This window comes from Acanthochromis polyacanthus, chromosome 1 (assembly GCF_021347895.1).
Source record: "Acanthochromis polyacanthus isolate Apoly-LR-REF ecotype Palm Island chromosome 1, KAUST_Apoly_ChrSc, whole genome shotgun sequence".
Lineage (NCBI taxonomy): Eukaryota > Metazoa > Chordata > Actinopteri > Pomacentridae > Acanthochromis > Acanthochromis polyacanthus.
The window spans coordinates 61,966,770-61,992,092 of record NC_067113.1 but is presented as its reverse complement, the minus strand read 5'-3'; the positions used below and the strand labels follow the sequence as shown (position 1 = coordinate 61,992,092).

General features: G+C 40.2%; 1 protein-coding gene across 2 annotated transcripts in view; it reads right to left on the bottom strand.

Annotated features, from left to right (window-relative positions):
• Positions 1–25,323, bottom strand: part of LOC110968797 (anoctamin-4-like) — a 91,418-nt gene that overhangs the window by 55,116 nt on the left and 10,979 nt on the right. Inside the window, exons 3-6 of one of the 2 annotated variants that reach the window (XM_051948617.1) lie at positions 19,515–19,739; positions 4,292–4,492; positions 1,321–1,469; positions 957–1,106 (exon numbers count right to left, since the gene is read on the bottom strand). In XM_051948617.1, the coding sequence (XP_051804577.1) occupies positions 957–1,106; positions 1,321–1,469; positions 4,292–4,492; positions 19,515–19,739 (725 nt within the window). Of the gene's footprint in view, positions 1–956; positions 1,107–1,320; positions 1,470–4,291; positions 4,493–14,455; positions 14,931–19,514; positions 19,740–25,323 lie in introns of those variants that run through there. The other variant, XM_051948620.1, reaches the window with a different exon arrangement.

Below are 25,323 nucleotides of genomic sequence, written 5' to 3'. Positions count from 1 at the left end.
CTTTAGTTACCTTGAAGATGATTATTTCACACAATGAGTAATTTAGCAACCTTTAAAATAAATGACATTGTTAAAGATTAGACCAGTGGTTTTCAACATTCCAGCAAAAAGAAACGGGGCTCCTATTTTAAATGAGTTGTCACCAGCTTGACCAAACAGTGATTTTTCCATCTAAACTTCTCACATGATTTCATTTTGGTAAATGTTCAAATGTTTCAATAGCTCAGCAAAAAAGAAAGATTCCAGGAAAGCAGATTTGTGTATCAGAACTTTTTTTTTCCTCTTCCAATAATCCTGTGATGAATCCTAAGATTTATCTACTATCACTGAATATCAAACTGGATGTTGGATGTGTTGAGGGTATTTGTTACTTTTACTTAAGTAAAGGATCCAAATATTTCATCCACCACTGCTCTAAACTGAAAGCTTTCTGTTTTTTTCAGACTACTCGCCAGCCAAAACAATCACTTTCAAAGCAGCTTCAGTCAGTATTTTTATGTTGTCAATGGCTCAGACTACAATGTCAAAGTGAAAGAGTCACTCTGTGGTACATTTTTAAGCTTCTTTTAGCTCTTTGTTTTAGTTTTATAACCCGAAAATGTGTTGTTTTATTCAGTCTCACTATCGTCATCAATCCTGTCATCAAAGCTATATTCTACTTTCAGCAACAAAGTTTTGACTATTCACCATGTTTCCTACTTAGCACCAAAATTCATACAAAGTTACTGACTGAACTGATTTCACTTCCTCTGGTGATTAGAAACACTCTACACTGAACTTGTCACCCATGCATACACCGATCAGCCACAACATTCTGACCACTGACAGATGAAGTCAATAACACTGATGATCTTGAGAGAGGAGCATCAGAGGAGTTGTAGCAGCAGAAAGGAAACCAACACACTATTAGGCAGGTGTTCATAATGTTTTGCCTGATGGGTGTAAATGTTCTTTACCTCTTTTTCCATGTGTAAGCCCTCTGCACGGATGTTCCGCTCAAATATCTCCCTCTTCTCTGATTGAGAACTGGACTTTCTGTAGACCAGGATGTAGTCAATGCGACTCTTTCCGTCGCTGAAGCAAAGGCTGCTGGATTTACTCTTCCCCTGAGTGCAGACAGACACATAGTTAGGAAAAAACAGTAACTGGCCATCGACCAGAAGAGTCATCTCACTTGTCTTCAGTTACTTCTCATTCATGGATGTCAAGAATAACAGTGTGTAAACCTTTTACTCGCATGATTCTACACATTATTCAGCCTAAAACAAGCATGTATCTTCATCTGGGATTGAAAAAGACTCCTGTAGTGTGAGCACTGACCTCTGGGAGGGCTGAATCCGTTTTGGTGTTGTCGTCCAGGATGCTGCTGTGGGTTCCTGGGTTCTGCAGGGTGGAGTCGTCTTCTCTGGAAGGGCTGCTTATGCCTTCTGACCTTTCTCTCTCCAGCAGCACGTTCACATCCTTCACAGCTGCAGGAAAGGTGGAAGATAGAATGGACAGAATTACACTGGAGATAAAATAAAATGTCACCATGTAAGCAAAGACGGAACAGACACGGAACACTGTCGACATTTCTGGAGTTCTGTTTCTTGCTACACTGCTGTAGAAAAGGTTGGGTCACCCAGGCAATTTCTTGTTTTCCTTGAAATCTCACATTTTCATCTATGTGCTAACATAACTGCACAAGGGTTTTCTAATCATCAATGAGCCTTTCAACACCATTAGCTAACACAATGTAGCATTAGAGCACAGGAGTGATGGTTGCTGGAAATGTTCCTCTTTACCAGTATAGAGATATTCTATTAAAAATCAGCCATTTCCAGCTAGAATAGTCATTTACCACATTAACAATGTCTAGACTGGATTTATCATTCATTTAATGCTGTCTTCATTGAAAAGAAAAATTAGAACATTTCAAAGTGACCCCAAATTTCTGAACAGTAGTGTATTTGGTGGATCCAAGTCCAAGGCTGAGATTCATTTTGAGTCTACAAACTTAAGAGTAAAATATGAAATACTAGACTTTGTTTTTCCCCAACCGGTTGCTAAACATTCGTATTTGCTGTTTCACATAGAGATTCTTGTCCTTCCAATTCAGATCCTGCCATCTGCCGTTTTGTATTTTTTTGATCACATCAAGCCTGTTGCAAAGAATCTCAGAGTTTTTCTTGATATTTATCTAAGTTTTGAACATTACACCACAAAGCTGAGAGAAACCTGGTTTTATCATTCCAGAAATATTTCAAAAATACGATCTGTAGTAGGTTTTAAAGACACAGAGGCTATTTCATGTGCTTATTTCATCACACTTAGATTAGTGCCACAGCCGTTTTACCTCCCTGAGCCAAAAAGCTATTGATCGACTCCAGGCTGTACAGAACTCAGCTATCAGGCTTTTAACCAGAGCCAACAGACACCATCACATCACTCCTTTGTCAGCCTCTTTACACCAGCTCAAAGTATGTTTTAGGATAGATTTTCACATATCACAAATTAATTTTAAGGCCCTTCATGGCCCATGTAGCAACGAGTTTCTCAAGCAGAGGTCTTTTGTCTGTTCTAATGATGCCTGAAAACAAAAGGGAGCACACTGTGTGCACTCACTGCCCCGAGGCTGTGGAACGATCCACCTGAGGAAATCATTTCAGCTGAGTCAGTGATCTCTTTTAAGTGCCTTCTTATAGTATGCTTTTATCTGAGAGCCTTTCCAACTTTGTATGGGGTTTTAAACTTCGATTTTTGTAAACTGTGATTTAAAACCTGATGGTTTTTTAAGTGCATACTGTTTTATTCTGCTGCCTTATGAAGCACTTTGTAATTTGGATTTTGAATATTGCTCTATAAGTAAAGACTATTATTACTCTGGCCAGCAATGCAGTGGAGTTATGTGACGATCGGCGTTGCTCTGTCTGTCTTTCTGTCTGTCTGTTAGCAACATTACTCAAAAACAGACTCACAGATTTGGATGAAATTTTCAGGGAAGGTCAGAAATGACAAGGACCAAGTGAATAAATTTTGGCAGTGTTGCAGCTTATAATCTGGATCCACGGATTTGTTAAAGATTTCTGTTTCATTTCCAGATAGCAGCACAGCGTCACTGTAACCATGACAAGTGAACACTACATCAACTGCCTGCTGATGATCATATGATATCCTACTACAAATCGACTGTTGCGGACTTATCAGGACTTATCCATCCGAAATGATACAAGAAACAATTGATTAAATTGTGGGGGCGTTTCTGAGTCTCATTAATTCCTGCCACCCGCTACATATTTAGGTCACATGATTCGGTATCCGTACATAACATACACATGCATAACACACACCTGTGCTCAGGACAAGGTCATTTAGTTTGTGGGTACATCTATATTAAATGACCACATGCTATCGTGCCGTGATTTCTGATCATCAATAACTAATAAACAAATGATGCATTTCTAAAAAAAATGCTGCATTTCTGACAATGCCATGTGGGGGAATGAACAGCCTTGGTGGACTACTGTGCTCTCTGAGTGGTTTTCTAGTAGTTGTTGTTGTTGAAACAATTGCATGTTCCCACTGATGAGAGTAAAGCAAAACAGTAAAGTTTGGTATCCATAGAACGTTTAGACAGTAAGGAAAAGTGTTGAGTTAGATTATTATTGCATGTGTTATTGACACCAATATTAATTAGTGCAGCTTCGAACAAAATGTTAACACATTTTAGGAAGGCTCCTTTACACACAAAAAACTGTGTGTTAATCCTTTTACTCGGCTATTTAAGGTTTCTTTGTGTTTGAATTACTCTGTGCAGTTTCATCTCACAAAATCTACTTTTTATTCTCAATCTGAATTGATATTATTTGACTACTGGATACAAAAAATTCCCTTTTCTAAACTTCTGCACAGAGAGTTTGCATATGTGTGTGGTTTGTTGGGATAACATCAACTGTAGGGGAAAGAGATTTGTAATGCAAACTCAAATATTTAATGAATTTATGTACTGTAGTCATAGCTGCCAACATCGCCTGCAGCCACTTCCAGCACAACAGTATTAAAGCTGGATGTTTGAGCAGGCCTTTATTACCTCATCTACAAGTATTCATTTTAATCTCTGCGATGCTTCCAGCTTAATTTGCTGAGATGAAATACATGACACTAGGGGTTCAGTGTACAAGCACACTGGAAGCTGCCCAGCGCTGCTACAAGACCAACTTCTCATGATGTGGGTCCATGACTGAACTGTGTATGAAGGTACCAGGAGTCTACAGAGACTTCAGGCCCAGTTGGCGGCGGTGGTTTGTCTCACCCAGTGGAGGCACATCGTCCTGAGTGCTAGAGTCGGGGGCTTCAGCCGAGGATTCCTCCATGATGTCTGCCTTCCTACAGGAGGGGAAGGCGAGAGGTCTGACCGCTGCCTGGTAGCCGGAGGCCGAGGGATGCAGCGGGACTCTGTGTCGGTGGGAGCTCTGCCGCTGGGGCTCAGACCCATGTAGAGATAAACTCACACCTACAGGACACAGAGAGCTTCATTACTACAAGCTTTGTTCACTCAGTTTTTCTTTTGCAATCTCTTACGTGCCCTCAGTATCCAGGCACAACAAAAAGTCACATACTCAACGTGTCAGCGGCTGGCCAAGTATTGACTGAGTCATCTGTATTGATCAGTCAGTCTATCAATCAGTAAACCAGTCTCATTCCATTGTAAGGAAGCACTGTGAAGGAGCAGTAAAAATGTACTGTTAAAGCTCTGACACACACAAAGTGACCACAGCCTCACTGTCAGCTGTTATACTGGGTTACTGGAGACCATTCATGCAGAAGTGAGCCTCAAGAGCCTGTTTAACAGCAGCAGTGTGTGGAGGATTACTAAATGTGAGAACAGCGTTATGGCCAAGGAGTACCTTCTCACAAAAACACACAGACAAGCAAACAAAACAACAAGAACAAAAGTGTGATATGGGACAGACATGTCAAACCTGAATTCATTATTTTTTTACCAGTTGAGGATAGCACAACAAACTGCTATTACTAAACCGAGCAACACGGCAGAGGTATGTGACAATTGGCGAACATCTGTCTGTCTGTTAATCTGTCTGTTAGCAACATTACTCAAAAAGATTTGGATGAAATGTTCATTGAAGGTCACAAATAACACAAGGACCAAGTGATTAGATTTTAGCAGTGATGCGGCTTTTAGTTTGGATCCATGGATTTGTTAAGGATTTCTGTATCACTGTGAGATAGCAGCACGGCGTCACTGTAACTATGACAAGAAGTGGATGGTATGTCAGCTGCCTGCTGATGATCCCATGATTGTGATGCTACTACAAATCCACCACCGTGGACTTATCAGGACTTATCCATCTGAAATGATACAGCGAACAATTAATTAAATTGTGGAGGTGTTTCTGAGTCTCATCAATTCCTGCCACTTGCTACATATTTAGATCACATGATTCGGTAGCCATACATAATGTACACATGCATAACACACGCCTGTGCTCAGCGTAAGGTCATTTTGTTTGTGGGTACATCTGTATTAAATGGCCACATTCTATAGTGCCGTGAATCTGGCCACAAATTTTGTAAAGATTTAATCCGTCAGAAATTATTTAACGACTGAGCAGCCTTGGTGGAGTACTGTGCTCTCTGAGTGCTTTTCTTGTTACAATAGTGACATATTATACAGCTTTTATGATAACCTGTTTGTTAACAGTTTCTTATTTATACGTCCATCTGAGTTGAAGCAGAAGTAATATTCACAAATCAGGTTTCTGAGCAACATTCCCCTTCTTAGCCAAATCCTAAAGGAAAGAACTGGCTCTACTTGGAGTCACAAAAACTGCCTGCTACTCAACACCTCAAAGACAAAGGAAATGATCATAGATTTCCGCAGATCCAAACCCCCTCTTCAGGCAGTGAACACTTGTGGCGTGGACATCGAGATGGTGACATCATATAAATATTTAGGTGTCCACCTTGATAATAAGTTGGACTGGTCTACAAACGTAGACTTCATCTACAAAAAGGGCCAGAGCCGACTTTATTGCCTCAGAAGACTTTGATCACTAGACATCAGCAGTAAGATGCTGCAGATGTTTTATCAGTCTGTGGTAGCAAGTGTCCTGTTTTATGCTGCAGTCTGCTGGGGAGGCAGCATAAAACAGAAGGATGCAAGGCGTCTGAACAAACTGATCAAAAAAGCTGGCTCTGTGGTTGGAATCGGATTGAACACATTGGAGGATGAGGTGGAGAGACGGGCACTGAGCAAGATGGAGGCCATTCTGACCAACATGGATCATCCACTTCACATCTGCCTCGATGAACAACGAAACATCAGTGGACGGCCCCTATCCCTGCACTGCAAGACTGAAAGATTTAGGAAATCTTTCTTTCCATCAGCAGTCAGGCTATTCACTTCAAAATTAAACAGATAAGAACCCTGACAACTGAATTTCCCTTCGGGGATGAATAAAGTGATTCTGATTCTAATTCAATGCTTGACCATGTTCATCAGATATTTACTAACTTTGTCTATCTGTGGTACAGAGCCGTGCAGACCGACAGTGGGCTTGTAGGAGTAGAATCGTTTTTTTGTGGGTTGACTGACCCATTGTTCATATAAAAATATTGAGTACAGCAGTTTTTGCACAAGTATGTACTATAAGTTAATATTTTTCACTCTTTGCAAATATTCTGTATAGCTGTTTCACTTATTAAAAGGAAACACTAATGAACGTGTGCAGTGGAACACACATTGGAGTAACAGTAGACAGACTGTAGAAGTTCAGCAAAACCTTTTTCCTCAAGTTGTGGCTAACACAATTAGCCCTCGTGTTGTCCTTATCAAAAAATGTTGTTGCCTTGTCTGAAAAAAGTCCAAAAATTCAGAAAAAATTTCCCCAAATTTATAAAAAAATTGCAAAATCTTCAGAAAGAAAATTCCTGAAAAGTTTCCCTCAAAAGTTTTATTTTTTGAAGTAAAATATCCCCAAATTTGACAGCGAAATTCACTGGATTTTGGTAGATTTTTTTTTCTGAATGTTCTTAAACATATTTTTAAATTTGTTTTTTTCTGCCAAAAAATGTTCAAAAATTTCCTAAAAAAATTTTGAAAATGTGGAAATTTTCACTGTGAATTTTTTTTTTTCCACATTTTTAAAACTTTAAAACGGGTCAATTTGACCCGCAGGATGACAGGAGGGTTAAGAAAGGTGTAATCAAAAAAGACAAAGCAGCAAGAGAGCAAGAACAGCTGATAATATGAGAGAGAAAGATGTGTCAAAGTCAAAGAAAAAAGACAAAGTGACAGCTCAGTAACTTTTATCTCCCTAATAAGGATTAACCTTGAAAGACCTTGAAAAGACAGACGCTCTCCACGGAAACACAGAAGCTAATTGGGTCTATTTGTCAACCAGACGGTGTCTCTTGAGGATAGAAATTATTCAAAGCTTAGCAAAACAGCTTAAATGAACTCAACCTAAATAGGTCTGTATCTCTTACTTTCAGTCCTCTGGAGAGCAGGAAGACTTCGGTAAAGCAGCGGGGCTCTCTTAGAGGTCCACACGCTGAATTTTCGTTTGTGACAGCAAAGGTGAATCAGCTGAATTTTCTGCTGAGCCGTAGTAATGGGGACAGAGATAGATAGAGGATAGAGGTTGTGGAGGCGTCTCCGCTTTTAATCAGCCGTTGATGCTTCGGAACATTGGACTCCATGGATGCAGCTCATCGAAAGACGATAAATTTCATACTAGTGAAAATTCAGTGCTCAGCATCCTCTTCCTTAACTCACAGCGATAGTAAATGTTTCATCACATCAGGATTCAGCAGAGAAAACATTCACATGAATCTCGCTCTACTCAGAGGTGAAGCTGATAACCCAACTTCACCTCTGTTGTGTTAGGAAGCTGAAGATAGACTCATGGTTTGTAAAGCATGTAAGCTGTGTGATAAAAAGACCTGTATTTCTGTCAATAAAAACAAGTCAGAATTTCAAAAACTAAATTGCATTCAGGCTTAGAATGATGTATAATTAATGACAGTGCTCCACTGACAGACAGGTGACAGGACGTTTGCATGGCCGACTGCAAATAGCACAAACGACAACTGATCTCATCTTCACACAATAAAGGATTGCACCTGGATGGGATAGACTTCATGATTTGTGACTTTTGAAGCCATTGAAGTCAGCTACTTGTCAGTTGTTTTTTTGTCATTTATTTTTCATGTTTAGATATTTTTGCTGACATCTGCAGTTAAGCTGGCTTTAGCCTGCCAATTCAAAGTTAAAGTTTCTCCCCCAGGTCCATCCATCCATTCTCTATACACCACTTACACTGCCATTCAGAAGTTTGGGGTCTCTTACATGTCCTTATTTTTGAAAGAAAAGCATTTTTTTCAATGAAGATTATATTAAATGAATGATAAATCTAGTCTAGATATTGTTAATGTGGTAAATGACTATTCTAGCTGGAAACGGCTGATTTTTAATGGAATATCTCCACAGGGGTACAGAGGAACATTTCCAGCAACCATCACTCCTGTGTTCTAATGCTACATTGTGTTAGCTAATGGTGTTGAAAACCTCATTGATGATTAGAAAACCCTTGTGCAATTATGTTAGTGTGAGTTTTCATGGAAAACATGAAATTGTCTGAGTGGCCCCAAACTTTTGAACAGTTGTGTAATCCTCATTACGGTCGTGGGGAGGGGCTTGAGTCTATCCCAGCTGACTTAGGGCGAAGGCAGAGGACACCCTGGACAGGTAACAGTCTATTACAGGGCCACACATAGAGACCAACAATCACACTCACATTCACGACTACGGACAATTTAGGATTATCAGTTAACTTCAGCATGTTTTTGGACCGGGCTGCACAGCATAGTAGTGGTTAGCACTTTCGCCTTGCAGCAAGAAGATCCCTGGTTCTAATCCTGGCCTGGGATCTTTCTGCATGGAGTTTGCATGTTCTCCCTGTGCATGCGTGGGTTTTCTCCGGGCACTCTGGCTTCCTCCCACAGTCCAAAAATATGCTGAGGTTAATTGATAACTCTAAATTGCCCGTAGGTGTGAATGTGAGTGTGATTGTTTGTCTGTGTATGTAGACTGGCGACCTGTCCAGGGTGTCCCCTGTCTTCGCCCAAGTCAGCTGGGATAGGCTCCAACACCCCCCACGACTCTAGTGAGGATAAAGCGGTGTATAGAGAATGGATGGATGGATGTTTTTGGACTGTGGGGAGAAACCAGAGAACCCGGAGAAAACCCACGCATGCACAGGGAGAACATGCAAACGCCATGCAGAAAGATCGCAGGCTCAGGCCAGGACTTGAACCCAGATCTTTTTGCTGCAAGGTGATGGTGCTAACCACTGTGCAGCCCCTATCTCAGGCTTCACAATTAAATTGAAAGTTTACAAAATATTCCAACATCCAAAATCAAATACATTCATAAAACTCCTTATTGGTTTGTGCTGTCCTTCTTTGAGTGTCCAAACAAATGTGAACTTGGCCTGCACAATATATTGATTCTGCATCAGCAGTGTGGAGTAATGAGAATTAATTGAAATAAATCATGTTACAACTATTATTAATGCTTGATTTAAAAAATAGCAGCAACAAGAAACTCATACAGTTCTCATTTTTAGTCACCAAAGGACAACAGCAGTCTGTCTAATATAATTTACACTTCAGGAGATACCCATTTTCCATTGGATTTGGGTCACTTTTAACCCATGTTGCGCATCAAAGGGTTAAGGGTTTTTAACTTTATTTACGTGACACCGCATGACACAGAGTTTGTTAAACTGTAGGCTCCACATGTGCAAAATGAGCAATGAACAGGAGAGAAACACCGAAATGGACATTTTATATAAGCATTACAAAGCTTTGTATGATGTGTGCACAGTTAGACTCAGCCCAAAATGCCATTTAAAGCAAAAAAATAGTTTCAGATGTCTTTAAAATTATTCTATACTTTCTATGCAGATGCACTCCTGATGTCACAATCATTCTAAAATGTTTTATTCTTTCTAAATAGAATCATTCAAGTCATCTGATAAAAATTGGACATACACTGCAGCACAACTAAATATTGCAATATCAGCTCCTTCCTATATCGTGCAGCCCTAATGTAAAGTCACGTATACATGTATATCAGTTGGATTTTGTGGATATATGTGTAATTTAAACCACGACTAACTTTTCCTCTTACTTTTTGGCCTAAATGGGCTTCCACAGGCACGAGACAAGAAGCTTATTCAGCATGTTTTTTTTCCCTTTCTTTCACATGTGTAATAACTATTGGGATCAACAGCAGCAGCTCGTTATCGTCACCTCCCTGTATTGAAGACACTCAGCGACCCCGTTTCCTCAGCACCCACAGCACTCCTACGGCAGTCTCATTAATGGAAGGAAGAACTGCTTACTATAAATATTGGCTCTCAGAGGACTGAGACACCACATATTAGCCTACATCATGCTGCTGTGCCGAGACGGTGGCCAGTCAAACAATGTATCCATCAAACTTTAACAGCCTTATGGTCCGTCTGTAACCCAAGCTGAGGTCACATGGTGCCGAAGCTTTGGCAGTACACAGAGAGAGTTCTCCCCAGACCTCAGTTACAGTAAACACAGTGTTTCATTAGCTGTATTAGCTTTTTTCCCTCATCCATTTCCTTCTCAAGAATACTCAGCATTTGCCAAGACTCCTCCTGACAATCCTAATGCATACAGACACCTCGACCAATGCTGGAAATTAGCATCAACAAGCAAACCAACCAAATGATTTGGTTTGATTGAAAAATTCATAGTGCCTAACTTTGTGATTAACTCCCTGCATTTCTTCCCTACTAAAATAACATAACTGTTATCATCGTGTCAGTTTCAGCAGCCTGATTCTCTGCTCATGTACAGTATGTTGTATCAATAATTTAAACTTATCAGCTCAGTAGTTTTGAATCCAGAGCTCCAGTATTCGGAGCAAGTAGCTCATGAAAATTAATGTGCAGAAGTAAGTAGGCCGTGCCTGTTATTTCAGTGTGTCAGATGCATATTTGATCAACATTCCATATCTTGTGCTGCTCCTCTCTTTTCCAGGCTGTCGTTAGTGTTTCTGCATCTCTGTCAATAAAAGGTGATCACAGGTCTCACATACGCTGCTGACTGTGAGTGTCAGCTAACTGCAGTCACTGAGAAATGCTGGAGGGCGTGTCTACATCAGCTGGGGATTTCAAATGATCTGATCTCAAAGTGAGTCATGCTGGGTTTAAATTTCTATCAGAGCTAAAATGAATAAAAGCCCCTCAATATTTCTAAATGAGCAGCCGTAAACATCGCCAATACATTCCTTAGTTCCACTGCTGCTTTTTACATGTTATGCCCAATTTACAACATATTTCATTGTTTGAATTTAAAGGGGCATTCAACCTTTTTGGATTGCACAGTAGCTTGGTGTTTTCACTTTCGCCTTGCAGCTAGAAGATCCCCGGTTTGTGTCCCGACCTTCCTGGGATCTTTCTCCATGGAATTTACATGTTCTCCCTGTACATGTGTAGGTTTTCTCTGAGTACTTCAACTTCCTCCCAAAAACATGCTGAGGTTAATTGGTGATTCTAATTGTCTGTAGATGTGAATGTGAGTGTGATTGTTTGTCTCTCTGTGTAGCCCTGTGGTAGACTGGTGACCTGTCCAGGTGTCTCCTGCCTTCACCCTCAGTCAGCTGAGATAGACTCCAGCCTCCCACGGCCTTAATGAGGATTAAACAGTGTATAATTGATGGCTTCCAACATTTTGTACATTAACATCAGGGATATTTTCACTGGAAACACACTGGTGGCACCATTTACAACCAGTCTATGCAGTAATAACTCTTTCTCACAAACATGAGTTGAAATATGAGATCTGAGAACCTAATACTTAATAAAAAAAAAGCCAAGAGCATGATCAATCTGTAGAGGAAAAGTAGGTGATATGGAGCTCCCTAACTAAACAACCAGCATCTACTAATAATGTGTGAGTGCCCATGACTGTCAAGAATCCAGTGGCTGGGCTGTGTGAAGTTGCCAGTGACTGGACCCTACAAAAGTGGGTCAAAAACAACCCATGTAAGAATCAGTGTGTTTTTATGTCATTTTTGGAATTTTGGTTAAGAATAATAATTTGTATTTTTGTTATTTTTGTATACACTAGAATGAGTTCATGTTTGAAATCTATTTTTCACTTTACAACAGATTCTGAACATTAAAAAGAAGAATATTACACAGAACAGCAATAGAATAATGTCAACATCCATTCTGTTGACATTTTTCCACTCTTTTCCTCCAGCTGTTGCTGCTCTCCATGCCTCCAAGTTTGTGCATCACTTCTTGTATGAAACTATTAGTGGGAGGAAACCGGACACTCCGGCTTCCTCCCACAGCCCAAAAATATGTTGAGGTTAATTGGTAACTCTAAATTGTCCGTAGGTGTGAATGTGAGTGTGATTGTTTGTCTGTATATGTAGCCCTGTGACAGACTGGCGACCTGTCCATGGTGTCCCCTGCCTTCGCCCGAGTCAGCTGGGAAAGGCTCCAGCACCCCCGTGACCCTAGTGAGGATAAAGCGGTGTATAGAGAATGGATGGATGGATGGATAGTTTTCTACCATTTGCTGCATATGCATGTGTTTTGCTTCGGTTGCTATAGACCGCATCCCATTACAGCTAACATCGGTTCAGCTGGTGCAATGGACACACTGCCACATTTGTGAGGATGTTTTTCTTTTTGTTTTCCCCCCACAACTGAGTCGCAACCACCAAAACTGCAGTTCCTAACATAACCACTTGAGGCTTGCTCCAAAAGCGAGTCAACCTCCACAGACTTCCCTGCCAAAATGCTCACTTCACAGCAGAAATACACATTTACACCGTCGTACAAACACTGCTGTGGTCTGTACAGCAAATTCCCATTCATGGTACCTGTACAGGAGGTGAATTTTAATATAACTCGCCTATTTAGATAATATTACAGACAGGTGAGTGGTGTTATAGGACAGTTTAGGACCCAGATGCGTTTGCATCCTCCACCTCAGCTACACCCATACTTCACCTCTTTGATTATTGTACACAGGAAAACTATGGTTGACATCACAGAGGGTTTGCCCGTCTGTTTTTTTTTGTTGTTGTTGTTTACTGCACATATTTTAAATAACCTAATACTTGCTTTCTTATTTTAACAGAAAGTTAAAAGTGCAACATGGAAAGTGATCCATTTGTTTTGCAGCTGTTGGCCCATGCTAGTGGCATAAGGTCAAGATATCTTAGCCTCTGTTGCACCAAAGTTGGCAGTTTTTAAAAAAAAAATGTGTCCTTTCATAAGTCAAAGTTTACAAAGTGGAATACTAACAGCCTCTTTAAATTGCAAATATTTAAATCAATAATAAGTCCCAGACAATAATTACATCATCATTCAAAAGTTTGGAGTCACTTAGAAATGCCCTTATTTTTGAAAGAAAGGCATTTTTTTTCAATGAAGATAACATTAAACTAATCAGAAACCCAGTCTAGACATTGTAAATGTGGTAAATGACTATTCTAGCTGGAAATTTTTAATGGAATATCTCCATAGGGGTACAGAGGAGCATTTCCAGCAACCATCACTCCTGTGTTCTAATGCTACATTGTGTTAGCTAATGGTGTTGAAGGCTAATTTATGATTAGAAAACCGTTGTGCCAAACTTTTGAACAGTAGTGTAAATTATGTAAAGACAGACAAGACAATTACAGCTGTTATAAAACTGCAGCATTTTTTTCATGATGAATGAAGCGGCATCGGTTATCTTTGGGATTCTAATTGGTGTGAGAGAGAAATATTCTCAGCTAAAAAAACAAAACAAAAAACAACCAAATAACAATGTGGTTCCTTGCATAACACAACCCAACCTGGAGATGACAGCTCACACTGAGAGGAGAATAAAAGATTGCAGGGGGAAAGGGAAGAAGAATGGGAGATGGTGGGTGTATGTGTGTTATGTGTTGCCAAGGGGATCAGGTGTCAGTCACTTGTGAGGAGGGATCGCTTGTTCCATCTGGATGCACCTGTACTGCGCTGGAGTGCCTGTTCTCCCTGACGGTCAGTGGATGAAGATTTTGCTGCTGCCTGGACAATACGGTTGCAGCAGACACATGCTGATAACCTCACACTCTTCACAGAGACGTGACCCATTTCTGTGACTTACAACTAGTGCATTATGGAGGATGAAGAAGAACTAGAGTGTGTGTGGGAAAAAAATGTAAATTATAGTCACAGCTGGGAGAGAGAGAGTGTGTGTGTGAAGGTCAAATGCTTGCATGGTCACAGGGAACTGCGTGTGAGAGATGAAGCAGCGTATAGGGGGAGTGTGAGTAGGACACGGCAACACATGAGAGAGAGCACTGCAGCAAAAACACTCTGGAGAGCAAGCTGCCTTTGCTTCAAGACAACTTGACGACACTCACCGTGTGAAGGTGGCCAGAGGTAGAGAGGCAGCTTCACCCCTCACAGGGGAAGAGAGCAAGAGGGGGGAGCTTCCCAGCCGAGACGCAGCAAATGCCAAAACAGCCTGACGACTCCTCCACTCACACACACTCACACACACACAGAAACATGCACACACACACAACAATCAGCCCTTCTCCCCCTCCAACCTCAGCATGCAAATGACCTCACTGAGGGAAACTAAACAAACACGACGTCCCACAAGGGAAACCAGCATCCCCACTTTTTTTTTTACTCCTGACTCCTCATCACCGCATCGGTCGGTCCAACATCCCTGCACACACAAACACATCACACGCAGGCGGATCTGCCATAGTGAAGATGCTTGAATCTGGCAGCGGAAAAGCTGTCAAAGATCCTCAGTGAAGGAAAAAAGCACACACAAGCATGAGCAGGATGTTTACAGTGTGAGGGAGACAGAGAGAGAGAGAGAGAGAGAGAGAGAGAGAGAGACAGAGGGAGAGGAGGTGCATGCGTGCCACTCATCGGCATTCTTAATCAGGCTTCCCTGCCGGCCAATCACAGGTCAAGCTGCTCTGACAGCGGCCAATCAGAGGCAAGAGCTGGCTGTGTCAGAGCTGCTGCAGCCCAAAACAATGACACTTGGCATTGATGACAGTGTCAGTGTGTACTTCTGATGGAGATTCAAGGGCACACACACACACACACACACACACACACACACACACACACACACACACACACACACACACACACACACACACACACACACGTTTGTTTTTCTATACCGGTGGGGACTTACCATTGACTCCCATTCATATCTAACTCCTAACCCTTACCCTAACCCTAACCTTAACCATCACCAAATCAATGCCTAACCCTAAACAAACGTTTTTGCACTTTTACATTTTTTATTAACAACAATATGGCCAAGAAAACGGTGTTGCCACCCGTGGGGACCTCATTTTAGGTCCCCACCGTAAGACAAGTCCCCACCTTTATAGCAAATAGTCAGGTCAAAGTCCCCACCGGTGCAGCAGAAACAAGTACACACACACACACACACACACACACACACACACACACACACACACACACACTGTGTTTTTCTATCATTGTGGGGACCTACCATTGACTCCCATTCATATCTAACCCCTAACCCTTACCCTAACCTTAACCCAGACCAAAACAATGCCTAACCCTAAAGAAACTTTTTTGCACTTTTACTTTTTTCAGTAACAACAACATGGCCAAGAAAACACTGTTTAAACTTGTGGGGACCAAAATGAGGTCCCCACAAGTGACATTGTTTACAGTTTTCCTACAGTTGTGGGGACATTTGGTCCCCACAAGTATAGCCAGCACCTGACCACACACACACTTATAAATTAATATTAAAGGACCGGTTCACATTTTAAAAATCTATCCTGACACTAAAAACACTCATATGTGTAGTGAGTAACTTTCAATGTATTATTATTATTATATAGCTTTGATACTAGCGTGTGCCATATAGATTTAACATTTTTTGATTTCCCAGGAATTCAGCTTGCAAATAAATCAAATGTTTATTTGTATGTGGTTCAAGAAAGTAGCAAAGTAGAGACTACTGATTAAATAATTACAACATATATGTGCTAACTATCTCCCTGAACCCCAAGCAATGACTGGGTGTCACATTTGAACTCACTGCAGGTTAATTTTTTATTGCAATATAAAATCCGGCATCACTTTGGAAAGAGCACATCCATAGCTAGAAGCAGAGAGAACTCAGGAATATGTTGTTAATGCCATGTGTTCAATATTACAAAGTTAAGATGTCAGAAATCTGAAAAAACAGCAAAAGTTGAACTGATGTGATCATTTTTTAACCCTTTAAGGTTCAGTCAATTCCAGCCGTTTTCAGTACAAAAAATCGCTAATATTCTATTTTTAAATTTAAAAAATGACGAAAAATACAGGGAATATTGGACGCACATCGCGAGGTGCATTTCCTTGAAAACGACCGATTCGTGGATTTTATACCGACTTCAGGACATGTTTTGGACAAAATAGTTTACTGGCTTGTGTTGTCTGGATGTAAAAGGTTGGATTATGGCCATTTTTTGTGGAATCTTTTTTTCTGTGTGTAATAATGAACCTGGAAATGTGAGTCGCGCTGTGTGCGTTGAAGCCGTGTATAGAGAACGGATGGATGAATATTTGTTTTTGTCGGACAAATGTGTTTTTCTCACCCGCTGTGGTAATCGCATCTGAAAGTGGTTTATACCGGCGGATTCATGAGAATCTAAGCTTTCCATCGGCGTATAGTGTTTGTATAATCGCGTTTGCAGCCGTCGGACATTCTTGAAATTCCTATGCAAATTAGTAGGTGTACCTCCGGCGGTACACCTACTACGCACTGAAGCGTAAAGGGTTAACAAAAGTTGAAAAAATAAACCTGTAACAAACATTTTTCCAAGCACCAACAGGTTATACCAACACTAGAAAAATGGTGGCTCTACATTCTAAAGATATTTTGCTATTTACTTCTTTTCATTTGTTGACATATTTGTCTCCTTTTCAGCACATGACTGCTGATTGCATCTGGTTTCACACACAGAATTTTTAGTTCTTTACATAATCTGGTGCAAGAGGTTTGTTTCTGTCAAATATTTAAACAGCATGTGGAGTAAGAATTTCTTTGTATCAAAGTAACACACATTAGCAGTAAAATGTTTGGACACACCTTCTCATTCAATGTTTTTATTTATTTTTTACATTGTAGATTAATACTAAAGACATCAAAACTACAAAAGAAAACATGGAATTATGTTGTAAACAAAAAAGTGTTAATCTTCAGTATTAATCTACAATGTAGAAAATAATACAAATAAATAAAAAGCACTGAATGAGAAGGTGTGTCCAAACTTTTGACTGCTAGCGTATTTACATTTTTTTTGCTATAAAAATAATCTCTTTCTGTCGTAAAATGGCTTAGATGTAATGACAAGATTCCTTTCTTTAGAATGTAAAGCTCTATAGTGACCCTGCCTCTGTCTCCACTCCACAGCAACTCGAGAACACCAGCTCACCTGCGACTCTGCTGAAGCACAAGTGCAATATAGCATCTGTACAACACAAAACATATGCAATTCACTTCTCAGGGTATCTATTTTTTAAAACGTTTTCTCAAAACACAAAGTGCTCTATTTTTATAACGTGTACCTATTTTATTTCTAGAATGTATATTTTTGTTTTCCCTTTTATTACTGCTGCTCTTACCTTTTTCATTATTTTACTTTATTTTGTTTTTCCTTGTATACGAAGGAAACCTCTATTCTATTCTATTCTATTCTATTCTATTCTATTCTATTCTATTCTATTCTATTCACCCTAAAAATGAAATTGTAATATTAGGGAAATTCTGCTATATGTGTCTGACCAAAACCTGATTCTGAGGGGGAATAATAACACAAAGCTCCAACCTACAAGCTGACAGGATTGTTTCCTCAGGTTTGTTACATATGAAACCCTGAAAGTGTGAATCTGTGTTTCTGGGAATACACTGCAGTTTTCAGGGGCAAATGCTCAGCTATGGCAATGACTACTTACTTAACTCATAGTATGTCTTCTTGCATATAAAAAATACACCATATGGACATGTTAAAACGATAAAAACTAGATTCTCTAATTTTTTCATGTTGCACAGGGTTCTCTAGATCTGCTGTTTAAGCACAAAGACAATGTATAAGGAGGATCATAACTGTAGCAGCTAAGGAAAGCAGATGAAAGATCCTGCAAGCTGCAATCGCCATCAGCTGAGAACTGGCAGAAACCAGCGATGCCCTGGTCAGAAGCCAAGCAACTCACCAATGCATAAAGAACAGGAGGTTCAGAAAAATGTTAGCAGGTGCTCTGCACTGATGTGTCAAAAAATCTGAAATATTTGTCTCTAACAGAAGGCAACTTTGGAATATATATTTTTTTCAATTCTTTCAAAACTGTAAAAACAGGCTTGGAAAACAAATAGGAAAACACTGCAGCTTTTCACACCACTAACCATATGTGAAGATGCCGTTAGAAGTGGATTAAAGCGTCTTGGACCAACAGAGTGTGCTTTTAATCAGGATTGTGCTTTGGTGCGATGTACTGAAAACAGAAATTAGGCCCTTGGTGCAGTGGTAGGCATACGCTTTTCATGAGTAGTGAATTTAGTTTGCCAATATGTCGACTGTTTAGACTTTATAAATAATTTCAAACAGAGTGACAGCTGATTTCAGAGAGAAATCCATTTCCATATTTTACTCCACACATTCAGTTTGGTTAAAAGCAATTGTTTACAATGTGTTCGTAACATAGCGAAGGGCACTTTTCATTAAGGCCATGTGATATGATAAGGGATATGTGCTGCATTTTGAAATTACAAGCCCGTGATTCTGAAGTCTACTACTTCTACCCTCTCAGTATGTGGAGGAAGACCTTTTAGTCAGTCACAAAAAAAGCAGTATAAAAAAGAAAACAAAAAGCGATTAAAAGGAGGTAAAGACACTGAGGAGAGAGGTGGTTTATTTCACAGTTGACTGTTTAGCTTGGGGTAGTAGTGCTTAATGGCTGTGGATCAGAGAACTTAAATGAGGCATGCCTGAGCATCTCAACTGCTACAAGGCCCCCAAAAGACCAGCATAATTTTTTGCATTGCTTGCTGAAGGGCTGGAGAGGACACTGAAGCATAGTGGAGGTTTCTTATAGTCTTTGGGCTCCATTTCTTTATATGGAGTTTCCTTTTGATGCTAAAGACATACAGGAAGAATCTCATGCAATTTCATGTTCCCAGATCTTTCTGAATCAAAACAATGACCCCCAAACATACAGCCAGAGTAATAAACAGCTATCTTAAGCCATAAGAGGGCCAGGTAGTCCTAATATGACTCCAACAGAGGCGTCATCTCAACATCATGGAGTCAGTGTGGTGTTACAAGAAGACATTATTGTAGCTGCTGATTGCAACTAAGCCACAAGACAACACATTCACCCCCATTAACTTTAAAACATGTACTCTTCCATCACACTACGTACTTGTGCTGCTGTCGCACAGCGTCTCCTGACTGGCACTGCAGGTGGGCAGTGGGGTGATGGACAGCGACGCCGGGCAGGACACCGGCTCCAGATGCTCGCTGATGGGCGGGACGGCAGAGGCCTCGGAGTGGACACAGTCTGGACTGGGAAGATTCCGTCCGCTCGTTGAGGAAGGACTCTTCCAGTGTGAGAAACCAATGGCCACCTGACCTCCGAGGTCAAACCCTGTCGAAAGACAACATTTTGAACAAAGACAAATAAAGAGGATATAAATAATAATAATACACACTACCAGTCAAAAGTTTGGACACACCTTCTCATTCAATGCTTTTTATTTAATTGCATAATACTCTATATGATTAAAACTGAAGATTAACTTTTTTTTTTTTTACAACATAATTCCATGTGTATTTTTATAGTTCTGATGTCATCAGTATTAAGCTACAATGTATAAAATAACTAAATAAAAACCATTGAATGAGAAGATGTGTCCAGACTTTTGACTGGTCCTCTACATCTCAGTGCTGACAATAAGAATCATTGGGGATTTTGCTGCTTCTACTATCAGGATCTTTGACCTCTGGATTGGCTTTTGTAATCCTGATTGGCAAATGAACCTGAACAGCCAGACGTATCTCCTCATCAATGCTGCCCTCTAGCGGAGGAAACTGTGAACATCAGCCCCTAGTGTCTTACTGAGTCCGTTACAAACATGCTGATGGAGAGTAGGAGGTGCTTATGTTACTACAAGTACAACTCATAGTCATACAGCTGACAGGCAAAAAAACACAAGAAAAAGGCTAAAGTGTCAACAAAATTATGCTTTCTGTTTGATTTATGCTAAAATGATCCATTAATTACATTTTCAAGTGGACGTTTGGTGACTAGAAAGGCTGTGAAGATCTTCAGGTTTGCACTGTCAACTACAGTTTCTGCGGCTTTCGCCCCTTAACGATGGCCAGCAGACTGCTGAACCAGCTGGGTTCGGCCTTCCATTTCTCCACAGCAGGCTTCCCTCTCAGTTTCACGAGGCCTCTGAGACTGGTGACCCAGCTCAGCTCAGCTCTGGGCTTTCAGGTGTCTCAGCTCAGTGGTGGACTGGTTCAAAAATAGTTGACAGTTCTATTCTTTTTTACATATCAGGGTAAACTGATGGTGCTGACTGTTTCATCTCCTAGTCATGATAGTTTTGCTTTTAATTTTCTCACTAACAACTTTCAATACAGTAATGCTGTGCACCAATCTTCTCCCTTTATCTAACCAATGTTGGGACATCTTGACCATGATTGGATATAGATTTAGCAAATTACATTTGGAAATATCATTTTGACCAAGGAAATCCTTAGCACAAAACCTCCATACGGTTACTCTGCTGACGTCAGCCTTAAGATGCTACTGAAAACTGTGGAAAATGTCCAGTAGGTGTAGCTTGTGCTTGGAGTGCTGCAGTATACAGTGATGAGTAAATATTATAAGATGAAACATTCTGATATGATAAGACTCTTGAAAGGTGTCGCTCCGAGTCACAAATCAACAGAGAATATCTATCCACCTCTGTTGTCCTTTGTTCTTTTGATGTATCAGGAGACCTTGTTCAACTGACTACTTTGGTTTCATGCACCAGAACTTAACTCAGTTTCACAAATTTTATTAGTGTCATTCGCAAAAATGAACACGTTTTTGACAAAAAACTAAATAAAACTCTGATAATGCCATTGTATGAAAGCTGTTCCACACCAAATTACAGCTAAAGACAAGTTAGTTGCTAACTGGTGAGTATGATGGAGTATTCGGCAGCAAAAGAGTCACATATTGCGGTGGAAGCAAACCATTCAATGCAATGTTCTATACTGAATGCAATTAAATAAAGCAAATAAGGTCCATCTACAGGTATTTTACACTTGTTTTAAAATTTTCATCCATCTGCACAGGACATTGATCACTTTGTCATTCTGTATCATGCTATTGCAAAGCGCTATTTAGCCTAGGTTGTTACTGTTCATAGATTTCTGTTTCTGTACAAATTTAACAAAGATGATTTATTATGTTGATTTGTGAACTTTAGAGACATTGGTCTGCATTTTTGAATTCTGAAAAAACAAAGCAAACGTTTTCCCCCTGCCTTCAGTGTTAATGCTAAGCTAAGCTAAATGCTTCTGCTTTAGCGCCATGCTGAATGCATAGAAATGAGTGTGGTGTCAGCGTTTTCATCTAATTCTCGGCAAGAAAGAGGAATGATTGTTAAATTATTATGATTGTGTATCTTAAACATTATCCACACAGGCATAACACTAAATGGTGCTTGTTGTAAGTGCACCTTTATCTGAAATGAGTTATTTTGTAGATCTTTTAGTGTAATTCTGCCTAGTCTACACTATCGTTCAAAATTTTGGGGTCACCTAGGCGATTTCATGTTTTCCATGAAAACCCACACTTTTATTCATGAGCTAACATAACTGCACAAGGGTTTTCTAATCATCAATGAGCCTTCCAACACCATTAGCTAACACAATGTAGCATTAGAACACAGGAGTGACGGTTACTGGAAATGTTCCTCTGTACCCCTATGGAGATATTCCATTAAAAATCAGCCGTTGCCAGCTAGAATAGTAATTTACCACATTTACAATGTCTACACTGTATTTATGATTCATTTAATGTTATCTTCATTGAAAAAAATGCTTTTCTTTCAAAAATAAGATCATTCCTAAGTGATCCCAAACTTTTGAATGCTAGTGTTTATTTATTTTCTATAGACACTATAAGATCCTGTGTGAAAATTAAGCTTAAATTCAGTAAGTTTGTTCCCAAATACACTATTTGTGATTGATGAGATTACAACTGAGCTTAATTACACAAACACACGAAACAGTATACTGTGATTTTATATTTCTACTGATTTCTTGTTATGCAACACACCGGGGGGCAGGTGGGACCAGGGAACACTTCTCCCCAACCACCTCCTTGTTTCCTGTGAAACACAAAGCAAAGCAGATTTTCGAAGGTACATCAGCAATGAACAAACACGGCCCGATCAATAGCAGAGAAGTGGAACGCCTGGCAGTCTCTGAACCTTCCAGCTCGCTCCTCGCACAGCACATTCAGCTGGAGGATTAATTCTGAGGAGGAGGGATAAATCTGTGCTATACTCTATTTCTCATCTCAGCTGTTTTATAGCCTTTAACTCTCTGAGAGAATAAAGGGGTTTTCACGCAATGGAGTGCAACCGAGTTAGGCCGGGCGTCCCCAAAATAATGTTTGTGCTGGAGTCAGCATTTGCAACAGCTAGAGCAGTGAGAAGGTCTTTATTGTCCCTGAGGGGAATCTGGCAAGCACAACAACTTCTGGCAAGAAAGATCTAACAGCCCCCTTGAAAATTATATGGCGGAATTTCTTTGGTTGGTTTAGCTTGAAAGCAAAAATAATCAAGGAATGCAGTAAATTCTTTTAACATTTATACTACAATCCATGATTTACAGTGTAATTTACTTTGCATGGATTAAGTATCAATAAATTATGTACTGATTGCAACTAGCTAATGTACAGTGAAGAAAATAAGTCCATGAGGAACAAGAAAAGCACTCAGAGAGCGGAGTACTCCGCCAAGGCTCATTCCTTGTATCTTTTCAGAGAAATCTTAGTAAGTCTGCAGCGGTCGATTTGTAGTAGCATTGAGTGCCGTGTTTCAGTGATACAGAAATCGTGGATCGAGGCTATAAGCCGCATCACTGGCAAAATCTAATCACTTCGTCCTTGTGTCATTTCTGATCTTCCCTGAAAAATGTAATCCAAATCTGTTTTTGAGTAATGTTGCTAACAGACAGACAGACAGACAAACCAACGCAAATCGTCACATAACTCTGCCCCGTTCCTTGGCGTAGTAATGAGTGAGGCCTTTCAGATAAAACAATTTTTATAATTATTTTACTCATCCATCCATCCATTCTCTATACACCGCTTTATCCTCACTAGGGTCGCGGGGGATGCTGGAGGCTATCCCAGCTGACTTGGGCAAAGGCAGGGGACACCCTGGACAGGTTGCCAGGCTGTCGCAGGGCTACATATACAGACAAACAATCACACTCACATTCACACCTACGGACAATTTAGAGTCATCAATTAACCTCAGCATATTTTTAGACTGTGGGAGGAAGCCGGAGTACCCGGAGAAAACCCACGCATGCACAGGGAGAACATGCAAACTCCATGCAGAAAGATCCCAGGCCCACCCCGGGATCTGAACCAGGGATCTGCTTGCTGCAAGGCAAAAGTGCAAACCACTACACCACTGTGCAGCCCTATACTCATCCAGTATTTTGTAAGTACAAATACATTAGAAAACACATGTTTTATGTAAAGAAACACATATGTTTAATAACCATTTTGCGACATGCAGAGCTGCACTCACATTACAGGTATTTATTGTCATCACTCCTATTTTACTGCGTGATTTGGAACAAGGATCAGCCGAGACACAAACCAATGCGTCATGGAATATCACTGACCTCCCCAAAAAAGGTGATGGAATTGTTGGATAAAATATATTGCTGTCTGAAATATTTAGCCGTATCAGTTACCGTTGTGCAGTGAGAGGTAACGCAACTCCAACAAATATACACAGACTGCAGATTGCACCAAGCAGGACAGCAGAATGATCCAAAGATGTAGGTCTGAATTAGAAGAGAGTGACTTGCACTTAATGAATACATGGCCCAGAGAGGATAAACATACTATATACTGTACATCACCTATTGATTGTTATCAATCATTCAATAAGCATTATCATCACACATATTTAAAATATATTTGGGTCAGCTGGGACCTCGTCTAGTTGACTCAATACTCTATTATAACTTCATTTAATGATGCCCCATTATTTCCATGGCATAAATCTGACTCTCAGCCAACTACGTTCTTGGGTCAAAATTATATACACATTAAGAAAAAATCAAGTCTCATTTTGACTCGTTCGTCTGCTCTGCCTGTAGACTCCACAGTCCTAATATAACACTTGAACTTGTTTAATGGCTCTTATGTAGGTTGTTTTCTCCGGACTAGATCCTTGCTTGTGCTGCATCTACTCGCAGATGTACGTCGCTTTGGATAAAAGCGTCTGCTAAATGAAACTGTAGAATTGTAGACTTCAGTTTTCACTCACTGTTTTTATTCTGTTTTCTTCGTTTTTATTAGTCAGTGTTTGGTTAAGTTCAGTCACTGAAAGTATTTGGTTAGATTTAGAAAAAGATCATGATGTGGGTTAAAAAAAAAAAAGCACAGGCTGCAGCAGGACAACAACTCATATTTTAGACTTTATAAAACTGTTGGTGATGTGCTCACTGGTGTAAATGATGGTGCTGAAGTTCCATCCATCCATCACGTATACATCGTCAAATCCTCTTAAGGTCATGGAGGGCTGGAGTCTATCCCAGCTGACTTAAGGTGAAGGCAGGGGACACCCTGGACAGGTAAGAGTCTATCACAGGGCTACATATAGAGACAAATACACTCACAGTCAGTCCTACGGACGGAAGATAGCCGAAGTACCTGGAGAAAATCCACATATGCACAGAGAGAACATGCAAACTTCAAGATCCCAGGAAGGCAGGGACGTAATGGTGTTTACGTTAATAAAGTAATTTAATTGTGTGGTGAAATAGTTTCATTTGAACTTTGATCAACCAATATACAGAGGCTGATGGATTCTTAAAGTTTCAAAAATGTCATTCAGTTATATTAAAATCACAATGTCACTGTGTAAATGTCAAATTTTGACATCATGCTTTGTGCAGAAACACTGTCCATGTACTGT